The sequence below is a fragment of the Astyanax mexicanus genome, chromosome 17 (genome assembly GCF_023375975.1).
Source record: "Astyanax mexicanus isolate ESR-SI-001 chromosome 17, AstMex3_surface, whole genome shotgun sequence".
NCBI classification, from domain to species: domain Eukaryota; kingdom Metazoa; phylum Chordata; class Actinopteri; order Characiformes; family Acestrorhamphidae; genus Astyanax; species Astyanax mexicanus.
The window spans coordinates 23,305,428-23,333,352 of NC_064424.1; the positions used below are offsets into that span (position 1 = coordinate 23,305,428).

The following is a 27,925-nucleotide window of genomic DNA, read 5'->3' on the forward strand; positions in this document are numbered from 1 at the left end:
GCAGAATAATACTAAAATTATATTGGTATAATATTCAAAAACAAATACAAAGTATTGATTTTTGTTTTTTTTTTTCATTTTCTGATTTTGGACTCTCAATTGAAAAAAAAAACTAATGATACATGGATTATACTGCAATGCAAGCTTTAGGTGAATACACACAAAAGTACATAGAGATATATTGAATTCTATACTGCATATATACTCCACACCTAAATTATACGATATATTGTTTTAAACACCATGTTTGAAATTAACACAATTTAAATCCACCCTGTATAGCCATTCGGCTAATATTTTCAGCTTTCCACTTCTAGCAACAGGTTGCTTATTCGTGAATAATAAACGTTTCATATTTACGATTTACGATCAGGGTGGCCCTGACTGCTCCACACACCACAAGATAATCTGGGAAAACCACTGTTTATGATTACCCTGAAATCAGCCTGGTTATTCTGTAGTGTGAGGCAGGTAATATGAAAAATCAAATACCAAGCAAATACCAGCGCAGAAAAAAACTATTATTTGGAGAAGGAGAATTAGGAGTAGTAGAAGAGTTCATTAATAAGAGTGAACATATTTACTTCAGTTTCTTAATTCTGCAGTGTGGATCCATCAGTAAATCAGAGATCTGCTTAATTTCTGAGTCTCCTTGTATTTTCCCACTCAGGTCCAGCTCTTTCAGCAGTAAAGGGTTTGTCTCTGTCTTTAGAAAAGCACAGGCCTTTTCTGCAGAATCACTCAATAGTCTGTAAATAAAGGAATAATAATAATTATAATTTAATGATAATTTTTTGGTTATTGTAATATAATGTAACCAAACATTACATTAAAGTGTACATAACATTATATATATATATATCTATATCTATATTTGAAAGATATAATAATATGTTCTGGAAATGTATTGAGAAAAAAAAAAGAGGAAATGTAATTTAATAATATTTGGCAAAATGTATATATTAGCCATGTTTTCATATAGGAAATGTGCAAAACTATATATATTTTTTGACACTGTTATTACTGTATTTACAAAATTAAAAAAAAATACTTTGATTCCATTTCTTGCTTCATGGCCAAAACAAGAGTAAATATCAATTCACAATCTTAACTGTATATTTCGAAATAACCATCTCTAAAATAACTGTTTATACAAGCATTGCTAAAAAAGCCGGACACCTCAGTGTCTTCAAGGTGCAGTTTTGATCCTGTAGTAGATCAGTAAGAAGCTCCACTCCTGTGTCTCCAGGGTCATTCCCTCTGAGATCCAGCTCCATACGTTGAGAGATTGATTTCATAGCTGAAGCCAGAGCTTCATAGCCTTCTTCAGAGATGTTGCAAAAACTGAGACTGAAAATACAGAAACAAACTCGGTAATTAACTTTCCAGAAGATATTTTTCCTGTATTGTATACCTTACTGCCTTTATGAATCTGTTATTTCTAATATACATTAATTTTGATGGGTTTGCAACACTGACAAACTGACATTAGTTTCACTTTCAAATCATGGAAACAGCAAACCAAAACCTCAACCTATCCTTTATATTTGACAATATTTTATTAACTTTACAGATCCTCATTCATCTTTAGTTTATTTAACTAAGTTTTATATCTATAGCCTTTTTCATTTTTTACCAAGACAGAGGCAATGCTGCATGCACCGCGTCTCTAACAGCCAGAAACCATTTAGAGTACTGGACAAGATGAATAATTAATTAATATATTTTATATTGTAATAAATGTGACCTGGTGATAAGAAGCCAATGCTTACATATAGCTTCATAGATCTGTGTATTTCACATTTTTTAAAAGTTTTATATAATTGATGGACAGCACAAGACGCGAGAGAGTGGTGGCAATGTGCTTCAATGTTTTTCAAATACAAAAAACATATAAGTGAATTTCAGTAAAATAATAGTGAGGTGAAATAAAATACATTTATGTTCAGTCAAAGTTTCTCTCTTTTTATTTTTTCTTTCCTAAACTGCAGGATGTGTGAGAGAGAATAAGTGAAAATGAGCATCTGTCAAATTCTCAAACAGCAGAATGTCTATATCTGCTATTTTAAGCTATAATTATAAATTCCGTGTACTGAATATACATATAAATTCTTATTAATGTCAGAAAACAATATAAGTAATAGTTACTGTGCATATTTTTTAGTATATTTTATTTTATAGTTGCTTGCTGAAGGCTCTGGGTCAGGTGTTTTTTGCTGTGGTAAAGAAGCGATTGTATGTGGTAGTTTGCTTGGTGTGCACAGTGCTCACGGTGATCCAGATATGATTGCCCGACTGACTGTTTTAATTAGTCAGTAGCACAGCTGTTTCCTGCTGCCAAGATACTCGCCAGATTTACCTTAACACACATCACTTCCACACCACCATGCCCATCTGCATAAATACATGAATAAACTCCAAGCCATTTTAACGTTGGGTTTGCAAGGTGTGAAAATAAGACTGTTGAGGGGGTGTACGTTAGCAACAAGCATTGCAATGTGCCTTTCAAAGAGTGTAACATAGGGCCCTAAAACATAGTACATGCTTCATTTACGATATACTGATTAAGCACACAATTTTAACATATTAATTTTTGGTAAGACAGATTCTTTTCTTTGCAGAACATATCACCATTTATGTACTTATGTAATACTGAATTTGTAATAATGTAATAAAATCAGAAATTACGTAAAAAAACTCACTTTATTTTTTCTAGAAAGCAGTTTGAGCTCTGTAGTAAATCAATGAGCTGCATCACCCCAGAGTTTCCCACTTTATTCTTACTTAGTCCGAGCTCCTTCAGATGTGAGGGGTTTGATTTCAGAGCTGAAGTCAAACAAGCACTAATTTCTGTAATATTGCAGTCACACAACCTGTAGAGAAAAAAAAGCATCTTTAAAAATTTATTTGACTAATTTACCTTTTTAGAAAAAAAAAGATTGAAAAAAAGATTAAAGATTGTTTTTTTCTAAACCCGTCAACCACAATAAAAACATCAATAATAACATTTTCATTTTTGGAAAATGTATTATTTTAAAGCACAACGTACTGCAGATTTAAAAGCTTGGACTGATCGTTCTTCAGGAGTTTACAAAGCTTCTGCATCCCTGATTTTCCCAGTTTATTCCCACTCAGATCCAGCTCTATCAGGTGTGAAGGATTTGAACAAAGAGCTGAAAATAGATCAACCCAGCCTTTCTCTGTAATCCTGTTGTTATTGAGTCTGCATAGATTGAAAGCAGTAAGATTTCAGTTAGTGGGAAACAAAATTGTTTCTAACATTTTAACTTATTTGTATATATATATATGCAAATATATATGCACAAAATCCAACTTTACAGCAAAATAACTCTTTATAATGACATGTTAGGTTTCTCTGTGAAAAAAAAGTTTTAAAAGTATACTAAAAATGACAATGGTTATATAGAAGCTGTAGTCAATAAATACAAACAAATAAACAAAACTATTTGTGAGTAAATATAACTATTTAAACTACAAGTCTGATATAATCCCAAAGAGGAGACTATGGTAATTCCTTACTTAATATAAAGAAAAGAAAACTCAACAATCTTTACAAACAAATGTCAGCATAGAAACCTTCAGTAGTCTTTTTTAGCTGAAGAAAAATAATGAAAATACTGACTTTAGTATCTTAGTTCTGCAGTGTACATCAACCAGCATTGCAGAAAGCTTCTTCATTTCTGTGTCTGAATGTATTTTTCCACTCAAATCCAGCTCGGTCAGCCCTAAAGGATTTATTCCTAGAGCTTCAGTCAGAGAAGTGCAGATTTCCTCTCCAACAGGATCTTTCAACAATCTGCAAAAATGTATTGAAATATGTATTGTATTCAGTTTCTGAATCAGGTTATCTGATTTTGCTATTTATAGGTATATGTTTGAGAAAATTGAACATAGTTGTTTTATTCTATAAACTATAGACAAGATGTCTCCCAAATTCCAAATAAAAATATTGTCATTTAGAGAATTTATTTGCAGAAAATGAGAAATGGCTGAAACACAATCACACACACACACATATATATATATACTTAATGAAAAAATAGACTTGTAGTTAATGCATTCTAAAAAAATTCTCACCTTAGTGTCTTCAGTTTACAGTTTGGTTCCTTCTGTAATTCAGTGATCAGTTTCACTCCTGTGTCTCCAGGATCATTCCCTCTGAGATCCAGCTCTACTAGGTGTGATGAAGGGTTTGATTTCAGAGCTGAAGCCAGAGCAGCATATCCTTTCTCTGTGATGTTATTATCACTGACACTGTAAAAAATATAGAATGAAGCAAATTAATTACTTTTTAATTAAAATAAATAATGTGGTCATCTCAGGCTCGCTCTCATGTGTGCATCTGTGCTGAAACTAACTGTTGTTTTTTTACCAGGCTGAATCACTCTCCTGTTTGGATTGATGGTGGTCTAAAATCAACATTGATCAGGACTGGCATGAGCCATTAACCCTCTGACCAAGTCAGAAAACCTACCAGCATGCTCCACTTATCCCTCCAATAGGACTGATCTCTGCAGACTCTTAGTAGAGTTGCACTCATAGATTTATATTCTGCGGCAGAATGTGTGACTGAATGGCCATTTTCTTAGAAAATTTGAATTATAATACAAAAACGTTTCTTTTATTCATGCATAGTGGCTGGGAAAAGCCATTTATCATCAAACAATTGTGTTTAAAACATAATGACATCAGAAATAATCCAAATGACCCTGACCAAATGACAGCTTGAAGTCTTTTGTTGTAGTTGTAGATGAAGAATCTTAGAAGGTAAAGCTGCATATTCTTCTCACATGCCCCCAGTTCCTGTGAATTTTTGGTCTGTTTCACATGAGCTGCACATTTGAGATATCCCCAAAGTTTGTCAAGGATGTTGATGTTAAGGAGACTGAAACAATCACAATAGAACCTGCACTTCTTCTGCTGTAGGCAATGACAGGTTGGCTGATGAGTGCAATTTGTCTTCCTAAATGTCTTTTCTAAATGTAGCATTTATGATTGTGGCCAAAAAGTTACATTTTGGTCTTTGCGCAATTTCAAAGATTGTCTCTGTGCTGTTTGGCATATTTTAAGGCTACATTGTGGCAGTGCTGTAGTAATGGATTTCTTCTGGCGACTCAACCCTGCAGCCCACTACTTCAACACCACTTCTACTCCAGATGACGTTAGTTGTGGGTTTTTCTTTGCATCCTGAACATTTTTTTTTGTTGGTCTACCTGACATTGGATAGGTTTCAATAGAATCCCTCATTTACACATCTTAGAATTAGAGTTTAAACACTGATTATTCAACATCATCAGTGGGAGCACTGGATGAAACAGGCAAGGGTCTGCCAGGAGCCCAGAAACTCAATGACATTTTATACAAACAGTGGTATGAAAAAGTTTGGGCAACCTTGATTATTTTCATGATTTTCCTTTTTAGTTCGGATTAGCAATTTTAGTTAAATATATCACATAGCAGATGAACACAGTGAGATGTGAAATGAAATTTATAGGATTTACAGAATGTGTGTAATAATTATTTAAACAAAATAAGGCAAGTGCATAAATTTGGGCACCCCATCAGAAAAATTACATCAATATTTAGTAGATCCTTTTGCAGAAATAACAGCCTCTTAATGCTTCCTTTAGCTTCCAATGAGAGTCTGGCTTCTGGTTGAAGGTATTTTGACCATTCTTTTTCACAAAACATCTCCAGTTCAGTCAGTTTTGATGGTTTAAATCACACCACAGATTTTTAGTAAAATTTAGTTCTGAGATGATCATTCCAGAATTTTGTACTTGTTCCCCTGCATCAATCAATCAAGCTTTATTGTCACACAGCCACAGTACAAGTACAGAGACTGGTCAAATTAACCATCAACCTGTCCACAAAAGGGGGGGGGTTACATGACAGGAAGACAGAGAATAGGAAATTAAGAGGGGTACAATGGGAAAGGAGAGGAGAAAAAAACAGCATACCCCATACTGTGCTCCTAAGGAAGCACAGTATGGGACCATAAAAAAACCTCAGCACATATGCAATACACAGACAATAGACAGTTCTGGCAACATGTGGGTTAAGGGGTGGTAGAGATAGAGTCCAGTCCAGACAAGCAGCCATCCGGCAACCCGCCATTAATCCGGCACGCTCACGGACCCGTCTTGCCGCACCTGGGGGGTTCCAAGCAACGAAGGCGTGGGACAGGGAACGGGAGAGGGGGGGCTGAAAGTTCCTCTGCCTGGCACCAGTCAGGTTGCCATCAGAGTCAACATCCAGCAATTTTAGGTAAACAGGGAGAGACTTTGTCACAGTGTTCTTCTGGAGGAATTTTATCACTACCAGCCAAGGCCGTGCTGATAGCAGGGAGCCAAAACAAAAATTAAACTTCAGTTGTTTACGCCAATGGCTGCTGAAGATTTGCGCTGCCATTTAATGTCCATGATGGGTCTCAAATTCTCCGATGCTCCTTTGCAAAGCCATGAGCTTCTCCAAGATGATATCCACTTTACCGTCAGTAGCCACAGTCTGAGTGCTCACAGTTGTGAGCTTCTCCCAGATCACTTCCACTTTGCGGTCAATACCAACAGCCTGAGTCCCCACAGCCCTGCCCACCGCATCAATCATGTCGGGCAGCTTTTGGGGGCCGGTGACAGCTGTCCCCACTCCATCAATTTTCCGATACACCAGGGCAATGCCTAAACCAATCAGCAAAATACCCGTGATCACTGTGCCGAAAAGATACACATCCTCAACGTCCTCCACGGAGAATGCAGCCAGACACACAACACGCCATCTCTCCCACGCGTCCATTGCGTAGCCAGCAGCAAACGTCCCGTCAGGACAAGCAGGTTTCCCCGAACCCAAGTTTCTCGTCGAAAAGACAGTGTCAATTGCATTGAGAGACCATCTGATCAAATCCATGTTTCCTTGCCTTATTTGAAGATCAGTGCGAGAAAGTCTCCTCTGGGGGTATAGTAACACACTCACACAGAAGCCAAGCAGGAGAGATAAGGGGAGGAGAGGGAGAGAATGCGACCGCCTTCGAAGAGAGCCAAGTAGCAAAGCGTGAATGCTTGCATGAATGCTTTAGTAGATTTTGAGCAATGTTTAGGGTCGTTGTCTTGTTGAAGTATCCAGCCCCGGCTCAACTTCAACTTTATTACTCTTACACTCGCCTACAAGGTGATGACAGAACAGGCTCCTTCCTACCTGCACTCGCTCCTGAAGGCTTACGCTACCTCCCGGCCGCTGCGCAAGTGTTTGTCTTAAAAATGCTAAACCTGAAGCGACTCTGTTTGTGGCGTGTGCTCAGAAAAGGCATCTTTTGCATTACTCTTCCATACAGCAAAGGGTACTGGATACTTAAATGATGCACAGTAACGCTATCTGCAGCAAGATTATGTTGTAGGTCTTTGCAGCTGGTCTGTGGGTTGACTACGACTGTTCTTACTATCCTTCACCTTATTATCAAGGGTGTCTAAACTTTTTCATACCATTGTACATACTGATTACAAGCAAACAGATGGGGAGGATGGTTATACTGTGCATTTATGTAATTCTCCCTTTCCCCGAAAACGTAAAATACTTTCCTTTGAATAAATTGTTTTGATAACTAATACTAAATCAAAGACCTGGGTTTAAACTGACTTCTTTATTTCATTTATTTTTTTATTATCTATTTTTTCTTTCCTTGTTATTACTTCTCTTGGGTTATTTGTTTTCCATCCAATGTGAAATAGATAATGGGTTTCCTTCTCAGCGTCTTTTTTCTTTCTCTTATTCTGAGATAGTACTGGTCAGTGTTACCTCTCTGCTACTTTTTGGGGCTTAACTTCAGAAGCTGGGGATTAACACAGATACTGTGTGAAAGCACCTACTTTTAAAAGCACTTATATAAAAAACAAAATAAACTCTGTTACCAAATATCATAAGACAATTTAAAAGTGATTTTAAAATATATGTTAATTTAACATTTAGCTTTTAAAAGTTCATAGACATTAACCATGTTTTGTTTTAATCATTTATTTATGAGCAGCAACTGGAACTCACCTCAGAATTTGCAGGTTACAGTATGGATTGCACAGTAGATCAATTAGATGATTAACTCCAGGGTTTTCTAGTTTATTCTGACTCAGGTGCAGCTCTTTCAGGTGTGAAGGGTTTGAACAAAGAGCTGATGACAGAGCAGCACAGCCTTCCTCTGTAATATCACTGTTTTTCAGCCTGTTTACAACGTCATTATAAAGAAAGGTTTAAAGAAACATCACAATATAAATAGAGAAAACATGCCTATACATACAATCTTTTAGAAAATGCATGTTTTTAATATACTGAGATATCCTAACTATCCTTTACCCTAATGTCTTTCACCCCACAAGCTAAACTCACTCTAAAAGTCTTTTAGGCCACTATACCTATTAAGTAATCAATAATGCATTCAATTAGATTGTGCCTAAAATTTTATATTGCTTAATATATATAATATATAACATTTTTTTAAATACATTTGTGACAGTCTGTTTATAAAATATTTACATCGCTGCACAATGTAATGAACTTAAATGAAACATGCTCAGCTTACTTGGATGAAATGTTAAGAACAATATTTGATCATAAATGGTATAGGCCATGAATACAAATGTACATAACCAAACAAACAGTATTGAGAAAAGTTATTTACTATTACTATTAGTTATACACTGATGCTGTTTTTTTCTTTTATACTCACCTAATATTAATTATTTTCTAATTAAAAACATTACCATAAATTAATTATTCAATTTACTGGTGAGGCTTAATAAATACATTACTTGAGTATCTTAGTTCTGCAGTGTAAATCCTGCAGTAGAAAAGAGATCTTTATCACTCCTGAGTCTCCTCGTATTTTCCCACTCAGATCCAGTTCTGTCAGCAGTAAGGGATTTGTTCCTAGGATTTCAGCCAAATAAGCATACGCTTCTCTTACAGCAGAGCTTTTTAGCAACCTGAAATAATAGGCAAAACACACAACACATATATAGGCGTTATAGGTATTTTGGCGTGAATGGTTGGTTGATTATAAAATCAGATGACAAACATTTTATGTCAGGATAACATCTAATACCGTTACGTGCCTGCATGTAAAATTACACACATTTCTAAAATATCTCTACCTTAGAGTCTTTAATTTATGCCTTGGATCCTCCAGCAAATTATAAAGATCCTTCACTCCTGTGTCTCCAGGATCATTCCCTCTAAGATCTAGCTCTGTCAGGTGTGATAATGAGTTTAACTTTAGAGCTGAAGTCAGAGCACTATATCCTTCCCCTGTTACACCACAGTCTGAAAGACTATTAAACAAAATACAAAATTAACATATTAGCATCTTGTTTAATATTTAATCATTGGTCAGTTTACCACAGAAACACTTAAAAAGGATAGTTTTATTACTATAATCATTTAATTACTCAAATAATTCTGAACTTTCAGTCTACAGTGGCTTGCAAAAGTGTTTATACCCCTTAAACTTTTCCACATTTTGTCACCTTAAAAGCACAAACTAAAATGTATTTTATTGAGATTTTAAGTGATAGACAATCACAAAGTATTTCATAAATGTGAAGTGGAATGAAAATGATACATGTTTTTCATGTTTTTCTTGCAACAGATGCTCAATGCAATTTAAGACTGGGCCATTCTAACACATGAATTTTTTTTATCTAAAACATTCCACTGTATCTCTGACTGTATGTTTAGAGTCATTGTCTTGCTTGAAGGTGAATTTCAACACCTTCAACAGGTTTTCTTCCAAGATTTCCCTGTATTTGACTCCATACATCTTCCCATAACCATGACCAGCTTCTCTGTCTCTGCTGTAGAAAAGCATCTCTACAGCAAGATGCTGCCACCACCACATTTCACAGTGTTCACGTGTTCAGAGTGATGAGCAGTGTTATTTTTTCTGCCCATATAGTGCTTTGCAATAAGGCCAGAAAATTCAACAATGGTCTCATTTGACCACAGAACATTCTTTCACATATTTGCAGCAACTGCAAACAGCATTTCATATGTTTCTTTTAACAATGGATTTCTTAACACTCTTCCATAAAGGTAATATTTGTGGAGCGTATGACATATGATATTTTGACATGGGCCTCTTGGCTGCTTTTTTGACCAGTGTTCTCCTTGTTTGATCTGTCAGTTTGGGTGAATGGCCATATGTTGGTAGGTTTGTAGAACACCTTTTCTTTATATCTTTGGATGATGGATTGCACAGTGCTCCTTGGGAATGCTTAAAGTTTGGAATATGTTTTTATAACCTAACCCTGATTTCTCAGACCTGTCTGGTGAGTTCCTTGGTCTTCATGATGCTGTTTGTTCACTAATGTTCTCTAACAAACCACATAGACCTTCATAGAACAGGTGTATTTAAAATGAGAATAAATTACACAGCTGGACTTTATTAACTAATGAAGTGATTTCTAAAGGCAGCTGATTGCACTGGATTTTATTAAGGGGTTTTAGAGTAAAAGGAGCTAACGTCACACTTTTCCGATTTTTATTTGATAAACATTTTGAAAACCATGTATAATTTTTGTCCACTTCACACGTATGTAAAACTTGTGTTTGTCTATCATTTAAAATCTCAATAGAATACATTCACGTTTGTGGTTGTAAGGTGACAAAATGTGGAAATGTTCAAGGGGTATGAATACTTTTGCAAGGCACTGTATGTGATGCAGTGCTAGTTTTAAGCATCTCACTTAAGTTTCTGTAGTTGACATTGAGGATTCTTCAACAGAACACTAAACTGCTTCACTCCTGCTCTCAGTTTATTCCCACTCAGATCCAGATCTAACAAATGTGAAGGATTAGAACTCAGGGCTGATGAAAGAGCAGCACAGCCTTCCTCTCCAACAACACTGCGATTCAACCTGCAACCAGAATGACATGGAGAAATAAAATGGACATTTGTATAAAGAGGTTTTGATAAATGAATATAAATACTGCTACTAATTTCCACAGCTTTAATACAAACTGTTATTTTAATGCAACTACACAGCCCATTTTCACTGCATACAACCAGATACTGTTTCATTATACACACATTATAGAAATGAATGTATGTAAATAACAATGTGTACATCTGCATAATAAATAACTTATTGAAACAGCATGTGTATTGAGAATACTAATGTATGCATAGTGTGTCTATATTACACATACATTTAAGTGACCTGTTTTCCATTCACATTTATACTTGTGTTCATTTGATTTCAGTAATTTTAGATATTAATAAATTACATTACATACTTAAGTTTCTTAGTTCTGCAGTGTAAATCTTTCAGTAGCTCAGAGAGCTGCTTCACTGCTGAGTCTCCTTTTATTGTCCCACTCAGATTCAGTTCTGTCAGCAGTAAAGGGTTTGTTCCTAGAACTTTACTCAGAAAAGCACAGAAATTCTCTGCAACAGAGCTTTTCAACAGTCTAGAAAGAAAAAAATAAAGTTTTTTTTATGATACTCATTATGCCAAAAATACATATTTACAGTATATGTCAACAGGCATATTAAATAAAGGGATGCAAATGTATCTAGTGAAGGTTGAAAACAACTTCAGTTGAAAATAAATGACTTGGAATGTGCTACTGTGAATAAGATGCATTTTTATGATCATATTAACACTAAGTATTAGTGGTATAGATGTGTTCTCACCTTAGTTTCTTCAGTTTACTATTTGGTTCCTTTTGTACATCAGTGATCAGCTTTACTCCATTACTCCCAGGATTGTTCCCACTGAGATCCAACTCCTTTAGGTGTGATGAAGGGTTTGATTTCAAAGCTAAAGCCAGAGCACTATATCCTTCCTCTGTTATAGAACAGTCTGAAAGTCTAGAAACACAATTTGCTGCATTATGAAAACCTTGTTTTTGTTGATGTATTTGAAGTGTATTAAATGATTATTGTATCCTGCATACTGTAATGGCACACTTTTGCATAAAGTGCAAAATATTTACATTTACCATTTTATTATTTAATTAGAACTCACCTCAGTATCTCCAGATTACAATGTTCATTGGTCATTAGTGCACAAAGGTGCTCCACTCCAGAGTCTCCTAGATTATTCTCACTCAGATCCAGCTCAATCAGGTGAGAAGGATTAGAACAAAGAGCTTCTGATAGAGAAGAACAACCTTTCTCTGTAATACTCCTGTTAATCAGACTGTAAATAAATGAATGGTGAAGATAAATTAGTTATTACGCTTAACAACATGAAATAGTAAGCTAGTAGGTTTCTGTTCTACTCATCAGAAATAAAAAACTGGCCTCAAGAGGGAGCTATCAAAGCACAGTTATTTTATTTTTTATTATGCTTATTGCTAAGGTAAAATCTGGGTTTGCCCAGTGCAATGCATTTATTTGTATATGTAAGGAGTGGGGGTGTACAAAGGCTGAGGGCCGGCCCGTTGCATCATGTCCTTTCTCATCTTAAGTTTATTTAACTTAACTGAGTTTTATATAGTTATATTTGTTGCTGCAAAAGAGACAAGGCACAGCGTATCTTGCCTCAATCTTGGTCAAATATCAATATAACATTTCAGTAAAGTTGGGGGTTATAGTGTGTTTTATACCATTGCTTTGCTGTTTGAACTACACTTAATATAACGTAATTTATTTTTATTTGTACCAATATCAAGGCAGGAAAAAAGCGAGCGGTATTTTAAAGCACTGAACAAAACTAGTCATGACTAGCTTAGCTGTTCTGTCATGCACCATCTGAAAGTTTATTAAATTCTAATACATTAAGCTGGCTTACTAACTTACTAGCAGTATCGTGGTAAACCCTTTTTTATTTACCAAAAAATAAAATGTAGCTGTGAGAATAAAATTGGTTTCTCAAATTTCACATTCCACCTTAAATTTAATTTAGCTTTCTATTTAGCTTAGCTTTTCTGTCAGACACTATTTTAAAGTATATTCAATTATAACACATGAAGTTAACTTTTTATGTGAACTAAGTACCACATTCTTTTGTAATTGTTCTTAATTTATTAACAAATAAAATGTACCTGTGGGGCTAAAATAGTTTTTAAATGTAATTTGACTGGCTATCTAGGTTACCTTAATTAACTTACTTACTAGGTTATCTAACCCAGCTCACTAACTATCTAGTTAACCTAACTAACTGCTGGTAGTGAAATAAGTATTCTATCTTTTGTATTTCACTTGTAGTTTACTTTTATTTGTTTTATCTGATTTGTTTTGTCTCACAATTTAAAAATCTAAAGGTGCTATATTATTTATTATTATTATTATTATTATTATTATGACTTCATAAATAATAATAACAATAATAATATTTATATGTAGCACCTTTCGATTTTTAAATTGTGAGACAAAACAAACAAGATAAAACAAATAAAATTAAAATAAACTACAAGTAAAATACAAAAATTAGCATGCAGCAAGCAAAATAAGAGGCATTGCAACTTAATACATGCTGAAAAATATATATGTAAACAAGTACATTTATAATGTATCATATTTTAACTTCTTTAATCTTGATTTATGCAGTATAAATTATTATAGATGTGGAAGGTTTACACATTCACCTGCAATTTCCTGTTTTACCACATGATGTCACTAGTTCCCGCTCTCTCCGCAATATTTTAAATGGATACGGACGCCTCAAACCAAGTACTTTATAAATCACAGGTTCAGCACATTTTAGGCCTGTTTTTATGGGTACACTCTTTATAACTGCGGAGAAACTAATGCTAACGTATAGCTTTATAGATCTGTGTATTTCCCCACTGGTTTTACCGGGAGTTGTACTGAAGAACTAATAGAAAGCACAGTCAGAGAAGAGGTGGCAATGCGCTTTGATGTTTTTCAAACATAAAAAAATCTAAAAGCGAGTTTTAGTGAAATAATAGAACATACATTTATTGTATTTAACTTTATGGCAAAGTGCTTTTCTATTTTATTTTTTTTGTTTCCAAAACTGCATGATGTGACAGAGAGAATGAGTGAGAATAAGCATCAGGTAATACTCATGTCTAATTCTTAAATGACAGAATGCATATATCTGCTATGTTAAGCTACAGGTAGTAAGTCTGTGTACTTAACATACATATAAATAAATCCTTATAAATGTCAGAAAAAATATAACAGTAACTAATAGTATATTTGATTTTATAATTACTACAATTTGCCCTTTCATTTTATGTTGGTTGTTATGGGATGGTGTTTTTTTTTTGCAAATGTTCAAATACAAACATTACTATGTGTACAGTATGTGCAATATCTGTAAGCAGTATTTGCACTGTCAAAATATTTTACTGATACAAATTGTGAGTTAAGTTTTGCACAGCATGTTGGTTCCTGAATGGCGCTGGCTGAGATATGAATGCACAGCTGGTTTTAATCAATCAGTGGCGCACCTGTATTTCCCTCCGCCAAAATAGAAACACCAGATAGTTACCTGAATACATCTCACTTCCAGGCCACCACTACCATCAGCATAAATATATTCCTAAACTCTGACTTTATTTTAAGGGCGCAGGCGCAAGCCATCATGCTCAGCCTTGCACATGAGGTACAACTGATCCTGAAATTTAAAATCTTTCTAATTTTTTGCCAACATACTCAACAGCTGTGTCATAACACAAAGAAAATTATATGTTTAAATGTAATATTTATTGTGTACAAACTTGAGTTTCTCAGTCCTGCAGTGTAAATCCTCCAGTAGAAGGGAGAGCTTCTCTATTTCTGAATCTCCATGTATTTTTCCGCTCAGATCCAGTTCTGTCTGCAGTAAGGGATTTGTCCCAAGAGTTTTAGACAAAGCATCAAAGGCTTCCTCTGCAGCAGGTTTTTTCAACAGCCTGTAGTAAAAAGGAAAATTCAGTTCCTCACTTCCTAGTTATTTATATCTTGATACCCACTTACAGTCAGTTACATTTTAACTCTTAAATTGGGTTAAGTACATGTTACATTAACATACATAGATTTAAATTGTCTAAACCAGAATTTTTATTATGACAATAATGCAAATATCTACCTCAGTTTGTTCAGTTTCCACTTTGGATCCTCTAGTAAATCAGTGAGCCTCTTCACCCCTGAATCTCCTGGATCGTTCCCTCTGAGATCCAGCTCTGTCAGCGGTGAAGAGGAGTTTGATTTCAGAGCTGAATACAAAGATTCATATGCTTTGCCTGTTATGCTGCAGAACGAAAGACTAAACACAGAATACAACTTAGTTATGCTGGGCAACATAAAATATTTACGAAATATCACATATAAAATGAATAATCTGTATTTATTTAAGGCTTGAAACAAACAGCAACAATAGCTCATTAACACCATATGGGCATGTCTAGTATTTTTGAAAAAGGCATATAAAACAGTATTGTTTTTATTAATCCTATTTCTGTACTATTTTATAAATGTTGGCTATCATCACATAAACACAAGAGGCAAGGGTTTATATACAATTCTGTTGTATAGAGGCACCACTGCTGAAGAAACAAACGGTCACCTTTATTTGAATGAGTCCTCTACATAATCTTTTATTCATTTACTGTGTGCTGACCATTATAAAAATGTAATCAGACTCACAATTCTAAAGGTCTTATTCCATCGTTTTTAAACTTATTTTAAAAAGTCTAGATGTGGTCTCTAGTATGAATGATTGCCATGTGAGCCGCTTAGGTGTTTCTATTTAGCCCTGCTTTAGATCACTGAATTACTGGTCTCTGAATAGGTTTTGGACTCTTGCTCATGAATATTCATACATGCAAACATATTGCCTCTGATTGGCTAACAGCACTGCAGCAGAGAACGCCTACCTGCCCCCCACAATCGCCCTCCCCAACGACAGTTAAATTTACAGTTTTAAAAGACAAAGGATAAAAAGTTTTCAGAGATACAGCCTTCGTTAAATAAATACTGTGGCCCCGCAGATAACCATCTCCGCCATGGCTGCACAGACAACCCCCCCCCCCCTTCTAATTTCCAATTATAGGGTTATCCGCTCTTAAACCCCACACAGAACGTCTCTTTGATCCGCTCCTATTTCTGAGGATTTTCTTTTACTAGCTACTGCAGACAAGAGAGGCTGAATAACAGTTTCATATGCAGCATGCATATACAACTCAGAGAGACCTATTGTATTTCACAAAGATTAAGAAAAAATGGATTTTGGCGGAAGGAGACCTTTAATATTATAATTGGAAATTATACTGGGTGAGAAACTTACCTCAGTTTCTCCAGTTTACAGTTTGAACTTTTCAGTCCTTCAGAGAGAAACTCTACTCCACAGTCCTGTATAGAATTATTGCTCAGATCCAGAGTAGTCAGATTAGTGAATTCTGAGTTGAGAACGTTAAGCAGAACTGAACAGCTTTTCTCTGAGAAATTACAGTCACTTAGCCTAAAAAGTAAAAAAGGTCACATTGTTAGAAATCTTAAAATGTCTTAAATGATTGTGTCCTAATTGTATAAGCTAGAAAGTAATTTCACAAAAATGTGTATTCTAAAGTGTGTGCCACTGATATGTGTGGGTACTGTGTGACTGAAATGGGGAAACCTGTTCTGCAGGCCTAAAGTAAATAATCAGCATATGTTTACTTTAAATGTCTTTAGAGATAGTGTACTATGGTACTGTGGTTTATTTAACTGTATATTATAGTTAAGCTTGGTATGATATAGAATGACTGTGGGAGATAATCTCACTTCAGTGTCTCCAGTTTACAGTTTGAACTCTTTAGTCCTTCAGAGAGAAGCTCTACTCCACAGTCCAGTATAGGATTGTTGCTCAGATCCAGCAGAGTCAGTGTTGAACATTCTGAACTGAGAACTTGTAGCAGAGAAGAACAGCTTCTCTCTGTCAGGTTACATTCACTGAGCCTAAAAGTAAAGGCAAATGAGGGTCAGAAATCACTGCATACCTTTATTTTCACTTTATGAATTAGAAAATTACTTTACAAAAGGGTTTATATTAACATCTTGATCATGCTGAAGCATGGTAACCCAAAAAATGCATTGTCTTCCATGGGTTTACTAAACAATAAAACTTGGGATGTAATAAAAGTGTTAATATATATTACTCTTTTCTGTAAACAGATACTTACAAAGCACTTTTGGCTTCTTTAACCACTGGTAACAGTCTGTTAAGACACTCCTCAGATCTGATAAATTTCTTCAGATCAAACTCATCCAGCTTCTCTTTAGATGTCAGCAGCACAAAGACCAGAGCTGACCACTGGGCAGGTGAGAGTTCAGCTTCAGAGAGACGTCCTGAACTCATGTAACTCTGGATCTCTTTCACCAGAGAATCATCGTTTAACTCGTTCAGACAGTAGAACAGATTGATGGATCTCTCTGGAGAGGGATTTTCCTTGAACTTTAACTTGATGTACTCGACTATTTCCTCCTTGCAGTCAGAACTACTTCCTGTCTGAGTCAACAGACCTCGGATGAGCTTCTCATTAGACTCCAGTGAGAGACCCAGAAGGAAGCGAAGGAAGAGGTCCAGGTGGCCATGGTCACTCTCCAAAGCCTTGTCTACTGCAGTCTTGAGAAAATCAATGAGCTCTGTTGTTTTGCTCTCCTGTGATGGGTCACAAACGTTTCTGTGCTCGTTTCTGGCGCTAATGTATGCAAATACAGCAGCGAGGAACTCCTGAATGCTCAGATGAACAAAGCTGAAAACCGTACCAAGAAATCTGCCAGTCTCCTGAGTGCACAGTCCTGAGTACACTGATATCTTACTGGGGTCAATTCCACATGCTTCTAAATGCCCTGCATAGAAGATCAGATTGTTTTCTTCCAACTGCTGAAAGGCCAACTTTCCCAGTGCCAGAATGGCCTCTTTATCCCAGGGGATGTCAAAGGCATTTTTTCCACTGTACTTGACATTTCCCTGTACAGCCTGAAAGATCAGAAAGCATGTGTACATGTTCGTCAGGGTCTTTGGGGTTTCCTCACTCTCTGTTTCTTCCAGAATTTTCTGAAGCACAGTGGCAGAGATCCAACAGAAGACTGGGATATGACACATAATGAAGAGGCTTCTTGACTGTTTAATGTGTTCAACTATTTTGTTGGCCATAACCTGATCACTGATTCTCTTTCTGAAGTACTCCTCCTTCTGCTGATCATTGAAGCCGCGGACCTCTGACACTCGGTCAACACACTCTGCAGGGATCTTACTGGCTGCAGCTGGTCTTGTTGTTATCCAGATCAGAGCTGAGGGGAGCAGATTTCCCTTGATGAGGTTTGTCAGCACAACATCCAGTGAGGCTTGTTTACAGACATTATGCAAAATTTCGTTTTCCTGAAATGACAATGGAAGTTTACATTCATCCAGTCCATCAAGGATGAACATGACTTTGTTCTGGTCTGTTAATATCAGGCCTTTTGTCTCTGGGAAGAAAAAACTGATGATGTCCATCAAACTGTGATGTCCTTTCTTTAAATTCAGTTCCCGGAAAGGAAGTGGAAATATGAACTGGATGTCCTCATGTTCTTCACCTTCAGCCCAGTCCAAAATGAACTTCTGCACACAGACTGATTTTCCTACACCTGCAACTCCCTGTGTCAGCACAGTCCTGATGGGTCTGTCTTGTTCAGTTAAACATTCAAACATGGTCCTGCATTTGATTTGTACATCTTGCTGCATCTGATTTTTCTCAATACGTCTCACTTCATGTTCTTTGTTGACATGTCCTGAATCACCTTCAGTGATGTACAGATCTGTGTAGATGGAATTTAGACTGGCAGACTCTCCTTGTTTTGCAATTCCTTCGCAAACATGATGATACTTCTTTTTCATTCCTTCTTTAAGTGGGCGCTGTATAATTCCAATCAGCTCATCTAATAAATTGATAATAGAACAGAAAATTTATAAATGATTGTATGTGAAGTACAAAATATTTACAGCCATCTCATTTTCACACATTTAGACAGTAAACATACTGTATTCACACACATTGTGCATACAATTATCATATTTTATAATCTCTTAATATTATAATCTCTTACTTTGCAGAGTAGCAGCAACATCATCATGTTTCATCTTCTTCAGGAAGGACAGGGTCATATTAAGAAAGGCTTGTTTCAAATCCCATTTTGTTTGCTTGATTTTTCTGTAATAATTTGTGTTTTCTTTTCTCAAAAGTTTCCTATACATTTCCAACTCGTGTTTTACAAAGACGACCATTTTGTTCTCAAGATCCTAAAACAGAAATAATAATAATTATTATATAATTATTACAAATATTCACACTGTTGCTCAACTTTATTCATTAGATATTGCATTGAACATGTTTAAATTGGTAATTTAGCCTAAATCTTTCACTAATGAAACTAGTGATTTGTTTTGTGGTAAAATTGTTGTGCACACATTGTTACCCGTCTCATCATATTTGTAATTACTCTAACATTAATTATCTGATACGCAAATCATCAGTTACAATAAATTTACAGCTTCTGTAAATTCCACTAAATAGTAATAGTAATCTACTATAGGCTGAAATGTTTGTGGACAGCAATTCTAAAGAATGCATTGAGATTGCTTTCTTACATTGCACCCATTCTCTAAACCCTGTAGAGAGGTGCTACTGATAAAATAGGAATCTTGGCAGTCATGGGCTTGAGCGGTATAAAACCTGTTCTCTGGAATGATGGTGCACCATCCAATACTTTTGGGATGAGTTTAAGAGTTAAGGGTGAGGCAGAATGATACTCATCCATTTTCACCTCACAGCAATGCTCCTAAATCTAGTAAAAGAATGTTGGCAGAATTTTCAATACTCTTGATTTCAGAGGAAACAATGAATTAGCAGGTGTCCCAATACTTTTTTTTCCCTATAGTGCACCTATTTTTATGCCACTCTTTCCTTGGTCTTCAGACCTTTAACCCAGAGTAAACCTTAAAATACATGTTTGAGTACTGATATAATATTTTGGAAATAGCATTAAAATAAAAACGTTACCAAAAATGTAAAATATTGTCTTACGTTAAAGATGTTGAAGAAATCTTTATGCTTCTTTTGAGGCTTTTCATCTGAGAATCTTAGATACAGGTGATAAACAGGTGATGTAATTATGACTTGGTACAAAATCAGTATCAACAAAGATAGTTTTTAAGGAGCAAAATGGGCAGATTACTGAGATGTCACTATATTGCCCCCCTTAAGACATGCTTGCAGGAAAAAAATGTATATACATAACACACCAAACACTTAATTACTTAATATCCTTAACAATATTTTTTATGTGGTGTGAGAAAGAATAGTAACATTACAAAGTCCTAAAGCACGTTTTGAAATGTGATACATGCTCGAAATCCATAAATCAATCTATATGAATAAATGAAATTATTATTATTAGACAAAATATGAAACATCTTTGGCTCATAATGTTTGCAATACAACAAAACTCATAGTAAATGTAAGAACACCTGTAATTTTTTTCCATACTGCATCAATTTTAAACAATTGAAACAAATTCTATTTTTAATGTTAAAGGTAATTAGCACTGCACGTTAAAGACATTACTGTATGACATATGTTATATGCCTTTATGATGCTTGAATGATTTTACTAAAATATAAATTCATGTTTGTGTTAATGGCAGCAGCTTACATACCTTTCCTCAGTGGTTGTTTCTTCTGAAAAGACAGATTCTGAATCTTGTCTGAAGAGCAAAAAGTAAAAGAATATGAGCGTTACAGACTAACAATGTTTATGAAGCACTGTTAAAATGAAATGTAAATTTGAACAGTTATTACACTGAACAAAATTATTTCTCATGAGCCATTTTTCATGAGCTGATTTAAGAAATTTTCTATGTACACAAAAGGCCTTTTTCTCTTAAATATTGGTGAGCACTTGTTTGCGGAGATAATCCATCCACCTCACAGGTATAGCATATCAACATGCTGATTAGAAAGCATGATTATTCCACAGGTGTGTAATTTATCACACAGCATACATACTGTGAGATTGTCTACCAGAGCTGTTGCCCAGGAGCTGAATGTTAATATGTTTACCATAAGACATTTCCAAAGACATTTCAGAGAATTTGGCAGAACATCCAACCGGCCTCGTGACCGCAGACCTTGTGAAACCACACCAGCCTAGGACCTTCACATCCAGCATCTTTATCCGAGATTATCTGAGACCAGCCACCTGGACAGCTGCTGTGTAACAATCGGTTTGCAAAACCATAAAAATTTCTGCACAAACTGTCAGAAAGCATCTTAGGGAAGCTCGTCTGCCTGCTCGTCATCCTCACTGTTTTCTGTACCTAACTGGAATTTTTTGAGTCGCAAATGCTCACTTTCAATGGCATTTGGCACGATGGCGAGGTGTTCTGTTCACGGATTTTCACGGTTTTTACTGTAGGGGCAGATAGCAGGTGAGTGGTTTAATGATGTCATCATAGGTAATAGGGTGGCAGTGGGGGTATGATATGGGAAGGTGTATGTTATGGACAATGAACAATGCACAGAGATGCCCTGACGAGATCCTGAGGCTCATTGTTGTGCCATTCATCCATAGCCTCATGTTGCAGCATGAAAATGCATGACCCCATGTTGCATGGATCTGTACCCAATTCCTGGAAGCTAAAAACATACCAGTTCTTGCATTTCCATCATAATCAATGAACATGTTACCCATTGAGCACGTTTGGGATGCTCTGGATTGGCGTATACGACAGCAGGTTCCAGTTCTTGCCAATATCCGGCAAATCCACACAGCCATTGAAGAGGAGTGGAACAATATTTCAGGCCACAATCAATAAAATAATCAACTCTGTTGTGCTGTGAGAGGCAAATGGTGGTTACACCTGATACTGACTGGTTTTCGGACTCCCAATACAGTAAAACTGCACAATAACCACACTGTCTAATCAGCATCTTGATATGCCACACGTGAGGTGCATGGATTATCTTGGCAAAGGAGAAGTGCTCACTAACATAGATTTAGACACATTTGTGAACAATATTTGAGAGAAAAAAAGGCCTTTTGTGTACATAGAAAATATTTGTGTACATAGAATATGTAAAAAATAAATACTTAGATCTTTTGCATTCATGTTGCATTTATATATATTTATTCAGTGTAAATTAGAATGAAATAACAGTGTCAAATCTGGAAATGGTGTAGGGGCTTATCTTCCCAAATCAACATATCTGTCACTGTAGGATATAAATAAATGCAAAAGTTTGGTTTAATTTCTTTAGAGACAAATCCAAGCAAGCTATAATGCAACAGAAGACAAGTTTTCCATTAAGCAGAGTAAATTTGGGAATACCTTTGGAAAGCAACAGAATTGCATCTCTGTTTCAGCTGCGGGGTTTTTTGCCTGGGAATGGATGAGCCTGTGTTCTTTCTAGAGTTCCTGACAGACAGAGAGGAGAGGGTTTTAGTTTACTGTATTTATCTGTTATTTTGTGAATACATGCAAGAATGCATGTAAGTTATAAGTTGTAAGTTATAATGCATAAGTTTTTAAGTTTTTCTGCACAATTCACTCATTTTCTAGAGCCTGGTGACATATCAGTGTTTTTATTTAGCAATGTGGGCTGAAATGCAGGAACGGGTGTATAAGAATAAATTGAATTAAGAATAAAAGACAAAGGGTGCCGAGTGGTCCAGCAGTCTAAAACGCTGCCACTATGAGCAGGAGGTCGCAGGTTCGAACCCCTGCTCATGCAGCTTTGCCATCAAGCTGCGGGCGCTCAGACGGTGCACAATTGGCCCTGCTCCCCACATCACTCCTAGGGTGATATCTGCAGCACAGGGCGTCTGTGAGCTCATGTACCAGAACCGAGTCGCTGCGCTTTCCTCTGAGCGTGCTGGCTACTCAACAATGCTGCATGTGGCTGACTTTACGTGTATCGGAGGAAGCATATGCTAGTCTTTGCTCTCCTGGTGTGTTGGAGCATTACTAGTGATAGGTGGAGTCCTAATGAGTGGGTTGGATAATTGGCTGTGTAAATTGAGGAGAAAATGGAAAAAAATTGAAATAAATTTATTTTAAAAAAGAATACCAGACAAAACATGAAATATCTTTGGCTCTTACAGTCTTTTTTCCAGTTCCATTCTGCATAAACTTTAATCATATTGAAACAAATTCATATTATTACAATGGAAAAGGGAGTTAGCTTTGCACATTTTAAGACAATATTGTGTTTGTTACATGGATGCGTAATGCTTGAATTTTCCCAAAATGAAAATGCCTGTTTGTGTTCATGGCAGCAGCTTACATACCTTTCCTCAGTTTGTGTTTCTCCTGAAGAGACAGATTCTGAATTCTGTCTGAAGACCAAAAACAAAACGCACATGAGCATTATAGACTAACATAATTTATGAAGCACATTTAAAATTAAAGTTGCAAATGTATTCAATTAGAATGAACTATAATAAATTACAGTGACATCTGTCTTCTCACAGTAACAAAAGACACATTTTCCATTTATCAGATTAAATTTGGGAATACCTTTGCCGAGCAATAGAATTGCGTCTCTGGTTCTGTTGCGGGGGCTTTTGTCTGGAAACAGATGAACCTGTGGTCTTTCTGGAGTTCCTGACAGACAGAGAGGAGAGGGTTTTAGTTTAGTGTATTTATCTGTCATTCATATACATGATTTTGAGATAAGCCAAATGTTTGGAAACTGGAGATCAACCAACCATAAAACACAGAAATAAATAATTATAAGAACAGAACATTTAATTCAGTAAAACATATTAATGTAAACTGAGTTATTTTCATTGTGTCAAAGTGTAATTTTGTCAGTGTTGTCCCATGAAAAAATGTACTTAAATGTCTGCAGAAATGTGAGCTTTTTTGTTTTACAGAGTTTTCTGAATTCAATGAAACTCACCTTTCCTGAGGCTCTGATTCCTCTTTAAAGTTGGGACCAACTGGGATTGAGCTGTCACTCTTCAAGGACACACAGCTGGTAAATGGGGAGACTGGTCTCTTCCCAGTTCCACTAAAATTTAGAATTCAGAGTGAAATGTTGATATTAGTCAATGTGTGATTTTTAATCTTTTAATATATAATATTAGGCTTTATTGTTGTAGAGCCCAATATTATTGAATATGAAATCATTTATAATCCAATACATATTTAAATAAGGTTAAGATAAAAATGAGTAATAAACACCTTTTCTGTGGTTCTGATTCCTCATTAAAGTTGGGACCAACTGGTATTGAGCTGTCAGTCTTCAAGGACACACAGCTGGTAACAGGGGAGTCTGGCCTCTCTCTATTTCCACTAAAATCAGAGTTCAGAGTGAAATGTTTATATTAATCAATGTGTGATTTTAATATTTTTATATATAATATATAACATTAGGCTTTACTGTTGTAGAGCCCAATATATTTGAGTCTTAAATCATTTATAATCCAATACATATTTCAATCAGGTTGAGATAAAATGAGTAATAACACCTTTTCTGTGGTTCTGATTCCTCATTAAAGTTGGGACCAACTGGTATTGAGCCGTCACTCTTCAAGGACACACAGCTGGTAACAGGGGAGTCTGGCCTCTCTCTATTTCCACTAAAAACAGAGTTCAGAGTGAAATGTTGATATTAGTCAATGTGTGATTTTTACCTATTAACATATAATATAAAATATTAGGCTTTACTGTTGTAGAGCCCAATATTACTGAATATTAAATCATTTATAATCCAAAACATATTTTAATCAGGCTGAGATAAAATGAGTAATAAACACCTTTTCTGTGGTTCTGATTCCTCATTAAAGTTGGGACCAAGTGGTATTGAGCTGTCAGTCTTCAAGGACACACAGCTGGTAACAGGGGAGTCTGGCCTTTCTCTATTTCCACTAAAAACAGAGTTCAGAGTGAAATGTTGATATTAATCAACGTGTGATTTTTATTCTATTAATATATAATATATAATATAAGGCTTTACTGTTGTAGAACCCAATATTTTTGAGTCTTAAATAATTTATAATCCAATACATATTTCAATCAGGTTGAGATAAAATGAGTAATAAACACCTTTTCTGTGGTTCTGATTCCTCATTAAAGTTGGGACCAAGTGGTATTGAGCTGTCAGTCTTCAAGGACACACAGCTGGTAACAGGGGAGTCTGGCCTCTTCCCAGTTCTACTAAAAAAAGCAACACATTATGGCCCAATGTGACGAAATAAAAAAAAACTGATGAGAAAACAGTCATGGACATCTGTCAGTCTGGAAAAGGTTACAAAGTTATTTCTATAGCTTTGGGACCACAGTGAAAGCTGTTATTCACAAATGGAGAAAACATGAAACACTAGTGAACCTTTTCAGGAGTGGCTGGCCAGCTGAAAGTATTCCAAAAGGACACTGAAAAACTGCAGGTCTCATTGCCTCAGTTAATGTCAGTGTTAATGATTCAATATAAGAAAAACACTGGTCGAAAAATGGTATCTAATTGAGAATCAAAATCGAAAAATGAAACATTATTTCGTTTTTGAATATAATACTAAAAAACAAATAACGGCTTGTATTTTCTGATTATTTAATGATCGACACAAAAATGGGAACTCAAAAACGACGGATCAGAAGCCGAACTTAAATTAGATTTTTCACCAGCGTTTTATTCTAAATTGCCGTTCCACCTTAAATGCTAGTAACACACGGACAGTCATCCTTCATCAGTAAAAGGTTTATTTCCTTTATTCATGACTGCAATTTACTGTATTTATGTTCATTGTTTCGCAAAGCCCGACCTAAAATGCAGCAGAAACCCTGCGAAGTAGAGTTTAGATTCTCTGCTCGATCCCGACCTAAAGCCCGAGCCTAACTCTGGCCGGGGAAAGCCGAGATTTTTCCATCCCGACTCGGGTCGGGCTCAAGAAAATGGACTGTGGCGTAGGCGTTTGTTTTTAATGCTATTTTTTTTTAGACATAGAATTACAATATAGCAAATAAACAAATTAGACTATTTTTTGCACAAGAAAATAATAAAAATATTATTTGATAGGGAGCATTATAAAATATACTTAAAGCGGAATATATTATATATAAATGTCATGAATAAAATGAAAATAGCATTAAAAACGCCTACGCCACAGACCAGGAGGAGAATCTAAATTATTGAGCAGTGTTTCTGCTGCATTTTAGGGCTTTAAACATTTTACCGATAAAGGCTGACTGTAAGTTACTGTGGTATGCATTTAAGGTGGTACGCATTTAAGGTTTTTTTTTATTTCCCGTGTTTGTTGACATAATTAACAAAAAAATATTTTTTTTGCTATTATATTCAAAAACTAAATAATTATTTTTTTACGATTTTGATTCTCAATTGAATTTAAAATAAACGAATGATACACGGATTATAACCAATGATATATAAAGTATGGCGTCATTTTACTGCCAATAGTCGAGAGCGAAGTTTTTGAATGCAAGAGCCAATTTCATGCAGCGCTCACGTATTTTATTTGATCACGTGTAAAATATAGGTGTGCTCACACAAATTTACCATGCTCTCTCTCAGATTAACTCTCCTCTTGTACGAATCTCCGCACGCGCTCCCGGATATATCACCCTCGTGTGCTATCTGGCTGTTCTTAATAATTTGAGAGTGTGCGCGCGCTCAACTTCCCCCTGTGTGCTCGCGGAGCGTTCCCCGCTCGAGCGCGGAGCTTTTCACGGCAACAAAGCTGCCAAACGTCTCCAGCCAATCAGACGTGGCAACAGGATTTGACCAATTAAATTCCTAATGCCGCTCTGCATTCTCATTGGTTGAAAAAAAATCCTGTAACTTCTCCAAGATGAATGGTTCGGGTCAACGGGCTCAGGTAAAGTGATTTATTACTGATATATGTATTCATATTAGTTTATACGATGTTCTGTGGAATAATTATAATGGTTTAAATTATATATATATTATATGTGAAACAGATTTAGAGACTAACTGTTACTGTAACTTACTAACATAGCCGATGTCAGAATGTGTTCCGAAATTTATTCCAGCTCTACTGAGAACAATAAAACAATAAAAACATTTTTTTATGTAATAAAGTAAACGTTGATTTTTTTAAAAATTATTTTAAGCAAGGATATAGATATTTTATTATGTCAGAGCAACATATTTCAGCTATTAATGTAAAAATGTCTTGTAGTTAATATTTAAGTTTAATCACGTTTTTTCACTCAATGAGAATGCAGAGCAAGCGGCATTATGAATTTAATTGATCAAATCCTGTTGCCACGTCTGATTGGCTGGAGATTTTTGGCAGCTTTCTTGCAGTGAAAAGCTCCGCGCTCGAGCGGGGAACTCTCCGCGAGCACACAGGGGGAGGTTGAGCGCGCGCGCACACTCTCAAAACATTAGAACAGCCAGATAGCACACAAAGATGATATATCCGAGAGCGCGCGCGTACAAGGAGAGTTAATCTGAGAGAGAGAGCATGGTAAATTTGTGTGAGCACACCTATATTATACACGTGAGCAAATAAAATCCGTGAGAGCACACCTATATTTACACGTGAGCAAATAAAATCCGTGAGCGCTGCGTGCATGAAATAGACTCTTGCATTCAAAAACTTCGCTCTCGACTATTGGCAGTAAAATGACGCCATAATAAAGGAAATTATTAAAAATGGTCAGGAGAGCCAATTTTTTTAAACTTCTGTGTATATATTGTGGCGTAGTGCCGCGCCGCTACCAGCAGCAGAACCTCACCAGTCGCGGTAACCGGGAGGTTAAGCGCGCAGCGAGCCGGCGGTGTAGTTTTGACAGCAATCCCGAGCACATGGCTAGGGGGCGAGTCCGCGCAATTTGTCAATATGAGCACATGGCTAATTGGTGGATCCGCTTAACGCCGCACACCTGGCGAAACCTAACAAGAGATTAATTCTCTCCGGACCGATCTATATGGGACATAACTGCATTTATATCTGCCCCTAGAACCAC

At 36.0% G+C, this 27,925-nt stretch overlaps 1 protein-coding gene across 1 annotated transcript in view; it reads right to left on the bottom strand.

Moving 5' to 3' along the window:
* The window catches only part of LOC103035323 (uncharacterized), a 48,872-nt gene that overhangs the window by 13,385 nt on the left and 7,562 nt on the right, over positions 1-27,925 (bottom strand). Inside the window, exons 3-31 of the mRNA XM_022676206.2 lie at positions 25,025-25,135; positions 24,736-24,846; positions 24,448-24,558; positions 24,161-24,271; positions 23,877-23,987; positions 23,492-23,578; positions 23,263-23,310; positions 22,304-22,390; positions 20,633-20,680; positions 20,002-20,056; positions 19,025-19,217; positions 17,116-18,856; positions 16,718-16,891; positions 16,242-16,415; positions 15,045-15,221; positions 14,695-14,868; positions 12,030-12,203; positions 11,696-11,872; positions 11,296-11,469; positions 10,746-10,916; positions 9,156-9,332; positions 8,814-8,987; positions 8,053-8,226; positions 4,099-4,275; positions 3,644-3,817; positions 3,050-3,223; positions 2,703-2,873; positions 1,180-1,350; positions 585-749 (exon numbers count right to left, since the gene is read on the bottom strand). Of these exons, the coding sequence (XP_022531927.2) occupies positions 585-749; positions 1,180-1,350; positions 2,703-2,873; positions 3,050-3,223; positions 3,644-3,817; positions 4,099-4,275; positions 8,053-8,226; positions 8,814-8,987; positions 9,156-9,332; positions 10,746-10,916; positions 11,296-11,469; positions 11,696-11,872; positions 12,030-12,203; positions 14,695-14,868; positions 15,045-15,221; positions 16,242-16,415; positions 16,718-16,891; positions 17,116-18,856; positions 19,025-19,217; positions 20,002-20,056; positions 20,633-20,680; positions 22,304-22,390; positions 23,263-23,310; positions 23,492-23,578; positions 23,877-23,987; positions 24,161-24,271; positions 24,448-24,558; positions 24,736-24,846; positions 25,025-25,135 (5,766 nt within the window). The remainder of the gene's footprint in view (positions 1-584; positions 750-1,179; positions 1,351-2,702; positions 2,874-3,049; positions 3,224-3,643; positions 3,818-4,098; positions 4,276-8,052; positions 8,227-8,813; positions 8,988-9,155; positions 9,333-10,745; positions 10,917-11,295; positions 11,470-11,695; positions 11,873-12,029; positions 12,204-14,694; positions 14,869-15,044; positions 15,222-16,241; positions 16,416-16,717; positions 16,892-17,115; positions 18,857-19,024; positions 19,218-20,001; positions 20,057-20,632; positions 20,681-22,303; positions 22,391-23,262; positions 23,311-23,491; positions 23,579-23,876; positions 23,988-24,160; positions 24,272-24,447; positions 24,559-24,735; positions 24,847-25,024; positions 25,136-27,925) is intronic.